This window comes from Hyperoodon ampullatus (genome assembly GCF_949752795.1).
Source record: "Hyperoodon ampullatus genome assembly, chromosome: 2".
NCBI lineage: Eukaryota > Metazoa > Chordata > Mammalia > Artiodactyla > Ziphiidae > Hyperoodon > Hyperoodon ampullatus.
Window position 1 is genome coordinate 177,932,012 of NC_136915.1, and position 10,574 is coordinate 177,942,585.

Consider the following 10,574-nt stretch of genomic DNA (forward strand, 5'->3'; position numbering starts at 1 on the left):
AACCACTGCGCCACCAGGGAAGCCCCCTCTGAATTTCTTACCAGCCCTCTTCCTCTAAGAGAATCACGGGGCTTCTGAGTTGGAGGGAATTCTTTAGACCGGCGTCTCTCAAAGCATGGCCTGAGGACCACTCGCTTCAAAGTACCTGGGCCATACATAAAATGCACTTCCCCGGCTCCACCTGACCTCCCGAACTGAATTTCCGGGAGTTAGGCTCAGGTAGCAGTGGTGTTGGTTTTTTCTCTTTAATTTTATTTTCTGATTGTGGTAAAATACACAGGGCATAAAATTCACCATTTTAACCATTTTAAGTGTCCAGTCTGCTGTGTTACCCTCACGGTCAGCCATCTCCAGAAATTTCTCATCAACCCAAACAGAAATTCTGAACCTACAGAACCGTAGCTCCCCATCCTCCCTCCTCCAGCCCCTGGCAACCTCTATTCCACTTTCTGTCTCTCCGAATTTGGCTACTCTAAGGACCTCATCTCAGTGGAATCACACAGTATATGTGTTTTTGTGACTGGCTTATTTCACTTAGCATAACGTCTTTAAGGTTCATGTATGATGAAGCATGTGCCAGGATTTCCTTCCTTTTTAAGACTTTATAGTATTCCATCGTATGTGTACCACATTTTATCTCGTTCGTCATCTGTCAGTGGGCATTCGGATCGTTTTTACCTGTTGGCTATTGTGAATAATGCCGCTATGAACGTGGTGTGCAAATATCTGTTTGAGTTCCTGCTTTCAACTCTTTGGGGTATATATATGCCCAGAAGTGGAATTGCAGGGTCCTGTGGTAGTTCTATGTCTGATTTGTGGAGTCAGCAGTTTTAAAGCACCCTGTGTGGTTCCAAGGTACAGTCAGAATTGCAGCCGTGTGAGCCGACCTTCAGAAATCGGAATCACCTGGAGAGATTTAACAACTCGGGATGCCTTAGCCACACCCCAGACCAACATCACCTCTCAGATGGGACCCAGGTACCTGTATTGTTTTTAAAGTCCTCCAGTGATTCCAATGTATGGCCAAGTTCGAGAACCATTGGTTTATACCAGTGATTCTAAAATGTGGGTGTGTACAAAATTCGCATACTTGTTAAGAGTACAGACCCCTGAGGCCTGCCCCTAAGAGTCTCATTTAACTGGTCTATTGGAAGCCTGGGCTTCAGCGGACTCGAGGCTCCCCAGTGGTTAATATGTCGCCAGGATTGAGAACTTCCTCCTCCCGTTCAGTCTCTTGTTGAAACAGGAACCAGCTGAAGCTGCTGGAGGTGACACTATCCACTCGAGTCTCTGAGCCCTTTGGGACCTGAGTCCACACTGGTCCCCAGGGATGATTCCCACGCCAGTCCCATGGGTCCTCCAAACTCTATCACACAGGCACAGGGGGTAGACTCATATATAGAACCTCCTTTTTTTCTACTCTTGATTGGAACTCTTAGCCTTGAATGAGAGTTCAGTCAGTTCTGCTCTAACGCTTGTTCTGAAATAATGAATCTGATCCAACACGATTGACATACTCAGGAACAATATTGATATATTAGGGAAGTTATTGATATATTAGGGAATGACATTAACATATTAGTGAACATGAAATTTGCATTTGCTTATGTGCCATATCTTAAGTTTAAATGAAGAAAACTGTACCCAGCTGAACCGACCTACATACGAGGAAGGAAAAGACCTCAAAAATCTGCCAGTGACCTCCTTGCTCGGCCTGTGATTTGAGCCAACACCCATCCCCAACTGTTGTACAACTTCCCCTGATACCAAATAACCCCCTCCATCCAGCACCTCACAGTAGCTCCTGAGGCAGCAACCCTCAGGTCTTTTACAAGGTAAAGGAATATTTATTGTAGTGTGTATGTACTTCTTAACCGCCTAACACGTATAAGATGGTGCTACCATTTTTATGAGGTTTTTTGGGGCCGCTGATGAAGGTTTTGAGTGCTATACGCCGTCCTCTTTTTTCCCAGAAGCCCTGTGGTTTTATTGTGTGATTCTGCGTAGCTGAGTGATTTTTAGGAAGGAATGCCTATGTCTCCTGATGGCAGAACTAACAGTGTAAGTACCTGTCGCCACTCAGCATCTTTTCAATAATGGTTCAGGAGCGCGCTGTCGGGTTCCTCTACCTGCGGCCTCAGAGAACTCACTCCAGCCACCACTAGATGGCGCCCTCCTCTGCAGGGTCAGAAGCTGCTGTCCGCGACCTGCATTTTGGGAGAAAGAAGCAAGTGGCCCCGGCTAACACAGGCTTCTTCTTCGGGGCCTTACTGCACACACTCTCATCCCTCGTGTTCCCTCTGGCTTCAACCCATTCAGGGTGTGGGGTTTTAGGTCATTTGATCTTCTCTCTTGGGTTCCCAAAGTCCACAGCTGCTGCCCACCTGGTCTGTCTCACCGCCTACACTTCACTCTTGGTCACTCATCCTTCCGAGGTCTGGTCAGCTCTGAAACAACTTCATCGCCTGGTTCTCATCTTTGAATTAGATTTGCCTTGTATCAGTGCTCATTCATATTGATTTCAACGCGTTTTGGCTCCTGGCTCTCATTCCAGGACACCCCTGCGTAGGTGGTCCCTCCTCCCAGCTTCTGTCTACATGAATAACCCCTCCAGGCTCCTGTCAGCTCAGCTCACCTGGCCCCTCTGCTCACCTGTCCTGGCACCTGACCCACAGAAGTCTGCTTCAGAGATGAAGATGTAGCTGTTTCACACCTTGCTGTATTTCATAAGAAAATAGGTCTGCACGAAATCTTTGTAATACGACATAAGCCCAAATAATTTTATTTAAAATCTGTTTGTTCAGCTGGCCTTATCTACCTTACGGTTTAATTTTAGCTTCCCTATTATGGACTTGAAAATTCAGTGTCTTGAATATGTATTGTTTGGGGCTTTCTTTCTCACCTGTTATTTCTACAAATTCAAGGTCAAGCCGCCCAGTACAGTGTAGGCATTTGGAGGCCAGCCCTGAATGGTCTGTAAAAAGACAGAATTGAAACTAGACATCCTAACTCTGTTATTCTGAGCTGGTGTTCTCACTTCCATGTCTCTGCAGGGATTTTCCTGTCAAATTACATAAGATGAGAATTCATTCTGATGTTTGGATAAAACAACAGCTGCAAAACTGTCAGCAGCTTGGGGGCCAAGCTAGTTCTTTCCTGCAAATATCAGTTCAATATCAGAACACATTTATCTTGCAGTCACTTAAAATCCTCATTTATGAAATCAAAGTCTCTATTCTCTTTTCTTCTAGAATAGAGGTTGGCAAACTACAGTATTTGGACTGCAAAGCCTAAAATATTTACCATCTGGCCCTTTACAGAAAAACTTTTCCAAGCGCCGTTCTAGAACATAAAACGTGGTGGTTGTTATATGTAGACTAAGGGTTCTCATCATGAGGTTGAAAGGGGTAGCCTTCAGGAGGTTAGTGAACCTTCTGAAATCGGGTGAAGGTTTTGGTTTATGATGCAAATGTGCATTTTTGGAGAGCAAAAGGGCAGGCTTGGTCTATTGTGTTTACCACTGTATCTCCTCTTCCTAAAACAGTGCCAGATACATAGATGCTCAGCAGATATTAATTGAATAAGCTATTCAGGAGGGGGATGCTGAAGAGACAGGCAAGAGCCGGTTGAAGGAAGTCTTTGCAGGATTTTATTCCCAGAGTAGTGGGAGGAGAAGGGAGGGCTCTGTGCAGAGAGGCGTGGTATCACCTGGGTTATGTTTCTAAAAGAACACCCTGGCTGCTGTTTGGAAAATGGAGAGTCAGCCCAGATATAAGAGAGACCAGTAAGAAGTCTCAAGTCTAGCCCCATCAAGAGATGGCGGCTTGAACCGAGTAGACTTGGAAGGTGAAACTGACAGGACTTGCTGAAGTGTGGGTGACGTTTCAGAGAACAGAGGTGACCCTGCTGTTGTTACCCTGAGCCTCTGGGTGGAAATAGTGGAGAAATTAAGAGCCGTGATAAACATTCTCAGTGAGTTTTTTCTAATGATTATAAAATGCCTGGTTGTTGGTTTGTTTTTAATAGTAGGTTATATTTAATTTCTACCAACAGGAAATTGTTTAATTTCAAATATGAAATGGCAATAGTTGTATCTCACCTGACAGTATACATCAGTATACCACACTGCCCTACTCTTAATGTGTAAATGACTGCTTTTGATATTTTGGGTCAACTCAGAAGTCAATGTCTACTTCTGATTTGCTGTAAATTGTGTGTCACAGCCTCAAAGGTGCTATGGAAACCCCACCACAAATTACCCCAACACAGCAAAACGTCTTCAGAGCTGGCAAGTGGTCCAGGGCCGGTGCCCCCTCTAGTACCATGACTGCTTCATGCTGTCTACCCCGATATTAAAACTGTGCCAGTGATGGTTTTATAAACCAGGGCCCTCTTCCTATTTCTGTCTTTTCTTTCCCCCTCATTCTCCTGCCCTCTGAGCCATGTAGTTCTTTCCTTACCTTGCAACAGAGGCCTTCAGATACTACACGCAGAGCAAGTTGAATACTTCGCAGGCACCAAGGGGGAGGTGCCGTGCAGATGGGTAGAGGCGAAGCTCTCTGAGGGGTGGGCCATCATGCACTTTCTCTGTACCCCTCACAGCTCCCAGCACAGCACTGGGAACATAACCAGATACACGCATTCAGTGCCATTTGCTGTTGTGTGTGTGAAGCAAATGCTCACCTCAGACAGTGAATTCGCCTATTGGCCTTAGGCAAGAGGACTGTTTTTTGTTTAGTTGTACACTCATGGGGTCACACAAGTGCCAGGCGTGCAGGAGGTGCTTAATACATATTTGTTAAACTCTTGAAATCTCTTTGTGGAAAACGACGTACCCAGTTTTTACATTATGAGATGCACTGTGTAGGGAGTAAGGATGGATGGATGGAGATGACCTAGTATCCTTGACAGGTTAGAGGGGGAAGAAAATCAGTGGATTTATTTTCCACTCTTCAGCTGGGCCTGCCTTGGGCTAGGAATGGGGTCCCTGGCTGAGGTGAAGTTAAAATGTATCTCCTCCTGCTGTTTTCTCCAACTTCCATCAGCAAATCTTGAATGAATGAAGGCACAGACTTAGGAATGAATGCAGAGTTATCATAAAGGTTAAATGAAATATTTCTAAAGTACTTAGAACCATGCTTGCTATGTAGAAAAATGCCACATAAATGATAAGAGAGTGAGAAAAGCTCTGTCTACACCAGACAGTATCTGCCAACAGCTACAGCCTTGGATCCAGAGAAACAAAGGGTCTAAGAAACAGCCACATCACAGAGGAATCCCCCAAGCCCTAAGCACCCGTGTGCAATGCCTTGAGTTTAGATTCCTGTGTTTTCACTCTCCCTTCTTCTCCATAGGATCATGGGAGACCACCTTGACCTTCTCTTAAGAATGGTGCTCATGGCCAGTCCCGCGCTTGGAATTTCTTCCTGCTTCTTTGATGGTTGGAGAGCCTTATATCATTTCTGCAACCTCACCCAAGTCCCCCAGGTCCCCAACACCACCAAGAGCCTCCTGCTCAGCTTCAACTACATCAGGACAGTCACAACCGCATCCTTCCCCTTCCTGGAGCAGCTGCAGCTGCTGGAGCTTGGGACTCAGTTTACCCCCTTGACCATTGACAAAGAAGCCTTCAAAAACCTGCCCAATCTCAGAATCTTGGACCTGGGCAAAAGTCAGATAGACTTCTTGCACCCAGATGCTTTTCAGGAACTGCCCCATCTCTCCGAACTTCGACTGTTTTACTGTGGTCTCTCCAGTGCTGTATTAAAAGATGGGTATTTCAGAAATTTGGGGTCTTTGACGCACTTGGACCTCTCCAAAAATCAGATCCAGAGTCTTTACCTTCACCCTTCATTCCGGGAATTGAATTCCTTGAAGTCCATTGATCTTTCCCTCAACCAAATAACCACTGTTTGTGAGCACGAGCTCAAACCCCTCCAAGGAAAAACACTCTCCTTTCTAAGCCTTGCTGCTAATAACCTGTACAGCAGGGTCTCAGTGGACTGGGGGAAGTGTCTGAACCCCTTCAGAAACATGGTCCTGGAAACCCTAGATGTTTCTAGCAATGGCTGGGCAGTGGACATCACAAGAAACTTCAGCAATGCCATCAATGGAAGCCAGATTTTCTCTTTGGTTCTTACCCATCACGTGATGGGTTCTGGGTTTGGCTTCACTAACATGAGAGACCCTGACCAGCACACCTTTGCCGGCCTGGCCAGAAGCTCAGTGATACAGCTGGACCTTTCACATGGGTTTATCTTCTCCCTGAGCTTCCAACTCTTTGAGACGCTCAAGGCGTTGAAGGTTCTGAACCTAGCCTACAACAAGATAAACAATATTGCCGACAAAGCATTTTATGGACTCGACAACCTCCAAGTTCTTAATATATCACATAACCTTCTGGGGGAATTGTATAATTCTAATTTCTATGGACTACCTAAGGTAGCCTATATTGATCTGCAAAAGAATCACATCGGGATCATTCAGGACCAAACATTCAGATTCCTGGAAAAATTAAACACCTTGGATCTCCGGGATAATGCACTTAAAACTATTTCTTTTCTTCCAAGCATACCTAATCTCTTCTTGAGTGGCAATAAACTGGCTACTTTGCCAAACATCGCACTTACAGCTAACTTCATCACCTTATCAGAGAATAGGCTGGAAAATCTGGATAATCTGTATTTCCTTCTCCAGGTACCTCATCTCCAGATTCTCATTTTAAATCAAAATCGCTTTTCCTTTTGTAACCAAGACCATGCCCCTTCAGAGAACCTCAGCTTAGAAGAGCTTTTCCTTGAAGAAAATATGTTGCAGCTTGCCTGGGGAGCCGGGTTCTGCTGGGATGTTTTTAAGGGGCTTTCCCATCTCCGAGTCCTGTATTTGAATAAAAACTACCTGAATTTCCTTCCACCAGGAGTATTTCGTCATCTGACTGCACTGAGGGGACTCAGCCTCAAGGACAACAGGCTGACCGCTCTTTTTCCTGGCGACTTACCTGCTAATTTAGAGGTCCTGGATATATCCAGAAACCAGCTTCTCTCTCCTGATCCTGATTTACTTGCATCGCTGAGTGCCGTGGACATAACTCATAACAAGTTCATCTGTGAGTGTGAACTTAGCACTTTTATCCGTTGGCTCAATCAAACCAACGTCACAATATTTGGCTCTCCGGCAGACATATACTGCATGTACCCGAGCTCCATGGCTGGGGCTTCCCTCTACTTTCTTTCCACGGAAGATTGTGATGAAGAGGAAGTTTTAAAGTCCCTAAAGTTTTCCCTTTTCATCTTCTTCACTGTCACTTTGACTCTGTTCCTCGTGGCCATCCTCATCGTTACGAAGTTTCGGGGGTTTTGTTTCATCTGTTATAAGAAAGCCCAGAGACTGGTGTTCAAGGACCCCATCAAGGGAAGAGAATCAGAGACGTACAAATACGATGCCTATGTGTGCTTCAGTAGCAAAGATTTTGAATGGGTGCAGAATGCTTTGCTCAAACACCTGGATGCCCAGTACAGCAACCGAAACAGATTTAACCTGTGCTTTGAAGAGAGAGACTTTTTGCCCGGGGAAAACCGCATCGTCAACATCCAGGATGCCCTGTGGAGCAGCAGAAAGGTTGTCTGTCTCGTGAGCAGACACTTCCTTAGAGACGGGTGGTGCCTCGAAGCCTTCAGTTACGCCCAGAGCAGGTGCTTAGCTGACCTCAGTGGCGCCCTCATCATGGTGGTGGTGGGGTCCCTGTCCCAGTACCAGCTGATGAAACATCGCTCCATCAGAGGATTCGTCCAGAAACAGCAGTACTTGAGGTGGCCTGAGGATCTCCAGGATGTTGGCTGGTTTCTCAACAAACTCTCTCAGCTCATTCTAAAGAAAGAAAAGGAAAGGAAGAAGGACAATGACATTCAGTTGCAAAGTGTAACCACCATTTCCTAGTCAAAGGAGCACTTTTCCACTTATCTCAAGCCCCAAGCAACTCTTCCCTTTTTATTTCCACTAAGTTACCATTTGGGGTCCTTTATGAAGTTGTTGTTTTCCTATGATGAAAACCACATAAATCTCTTGATTTTCATAGCAACACGATGTTTTGTTTCACTGATTTCCAAATGCAAAGTAATAGATCTAGAAAATTGCAACTGCCCGCAACGGTTCCCACTCTCCATTGATTTCCTTTCAGACCCAGTAACACTGTTCTCTCCTGTTGCATTGACTACGGGATATATCCTAGTCGTGGGAAGGGCACCTTGGGAGAAGTTACAGATGGCCGACACCCTTTCTCCAGTGTTCAGTTCCAGAAGGGGCTGCTCTGTGATTCTGAGGGCTCTGTGCCTGGCAGAACAACATTAAGTAGAAAACAAAGAGAAAGAGGTGTGCTTCCTACTATGTCCATGGGAACAATGCCACTGCTCAGTGCAGGTCACTCTCAGTCTCAGGGATAAGAGGTGGCTCCAAAGAAGCTGGGATGAGAATAACTAGATCTCTTGGGGCCATATTGCTCCTCTTCTTCTCACCTTTTTGGTCTAACCCTTGTGGGCCGTGAACATTCTTTTTGGCTTGCAACCTTTCTTTTGGGCTGGCTTTCAAGAACCTCCTTGATTTAGCAACAACCTCTTTCAGCTTTATTTCCCCCCATATCTCATTTATCAACCACTCAGTCTGTTGCAGAAAGAAATTGTACTTGGACCAAGAACCTGGTTTGAGTTCGGATTCTGCTGCTCATGAGCTGTGTGACCTCGAGCACGTTACACACCCTCGCTGGGCCTGTCCAGTTTTCCCAGCACCACTTACTGAAGAGGCTGTCTTTTCTCCATTGTATATTCTTGCCTCTTTTATCAAAAATAAGGTGACCATATGTGTGGGGGTTTGTCTCTGGGCTTTCTAGCCTGTTGCATTGATATATATGTCTGTTTTTGTGTCAGTACCATACTGTCTTGATTACTGTAGCTTTGTAGTATAGTCTGAAGTCAGGGAGCCTGATGCCTCCAGCTCTGTTTTTCTTTCTCAAGATTGCTTTGGCTATTCGGGGTCTTTTGTGTTTCCATACAAATTGTGAACTTTTTTGTTCTAGTTCTGTGAAAAATGCCAGTGGTAGTTTGATAGGGATTGCATTGAATCTGTAGATTGCTTTGGGTAGTATAGTCATTTTCACAATGTTGATTCTTCCAATCCAAGAACATGGTATATCTCTCCATCTGTTTGTATCATCTTTAATTTCTTTCATCAGTGTCTTATAGTTTTCTACATACAGAAAACAGGTCTTTTGTCTCCTTAGGCAGGTTTATTCCTAGGTATTTTATTCTTTTTGTTGCAGTGGTAAATGGGAATGTTTCCTTAATTTCACTTTCAGAATTTTCATCATTAGTGTATAGGAATGCAAGAGATTTCTGTGCATTAATTTTGTATCCTGCTAGTTTACTAAATTCATTGATTAGCTCTAGTAGTTTTCTGGTGGCATTTTAGGATTCTCTATGTATAGTATCATGTCATCTGCACACAGTGACAGCTTTACTTCTTCTTTTCTGATTTGGATTCCTTTTATTTCTTTTTCTTCTCTGATTGCAGTGGTTAAAACTTCCAAAACAATGTTGAATAATAGTGGTGAGAGTGAGCAACCTTGTCTCGTTCCTGATCTTAGTGGGAATGGTTTCAGTTTTTCACCATTGAGGATGACGTTGGCTGTGGGTTTGTCATATATGGCCTTTATTAGGTTGAGGTAAGTTCCCTCTATGCCTACTTTCTGGAGGGTTTTTATCATAAATGGGTGTTGAATTTTGTTGAAACCTTTTTCTGCATCTATTGAGATGATCACATGGTTTTTATCTTCAATTTGTTAATATGGTGTATCACATTGATTGATTTGCGTATATTGAAGAATCCTTGCATTCCTGGTGTAAACCCCACTTGATCATGGTGTATGATCCTTTTAATGTGCTGTTGGATTCTGTTTGCTAGTATTTTGTTGAGGACTTTTGCATCTATGTTCATCAGTGATATTGGCCTGTAGTTTTCTTTCTTTGTGACATCTTTGTCTGGTTTTGGTATCAGGGTGATGGTGGCCTTGTAGAATGAGTTTGGGAGTGTTCCTCCCTCTGCTATATTTTGGAAGAGTTTGAGAAGGATAGGTGTTAGCTCTTCCCTAAATATTTGATAGAATTCTCCTGTGAAGCCATCTGGTCCTGGGCTTTTGTTTGTTAGAAGGTTTTTAATCACAGTTTCAATTTCAGTGCTTGTGTTTGGTCTGTTTATATTTTCTATTTCTTCCTAGTTCAGTCTCAGAAGGTTGTACTTTTCTAAGAATTTGTCCATTTCTTCCAGGTTGTCCATTTTATTGGCATAGAGTTGCTTGTAGTAATCTCTAATGATCCTCTGTATTTCTGCAGTGTCAGTTGTTACTTCTCCTCTTTCATTTCTAATTCTATTGATTTGAGTCTTCTCCCTTTTTTGCTTGATGAGTCTGGCTAATGGTTTATCAATTTTGTTTATCTTCTCAAAGAACCAGCTTTTAGTTTTATTGATCTTTGCTATTGTTTCCTTCATTTCTTTTTCATTTATTTCTGATCTGATCTTTATGATTT

The 10,574-nt window shown here is 43.9% G+C and overlaps 1 protein-coding gene across 1 annotated transcript; it reads left to right on the forward strand.

The window, feature by feature from the left end:
- Positions 1-5,358: 5,358 nt before the first annotated feature.
- On the forward strand, positions 5,359-7,935 carry TLR5 (toll like receptor 5; the record flags this gene model as incomplete). The annotated part of the gene is made up of 1 exon (XM_079698422.1): positions 5,359-7,935. The coding sequence occupies one exon, from the start codon at positions 5,359-5,361 to the stop codon at positions 7,933-7,935; it is 2,577 nt and encodes an 858-aa protein (XP_079554548.1).
- Between the last annotated feature and the right edge of the window lie 2,639 nt (positions 7,936-10,574).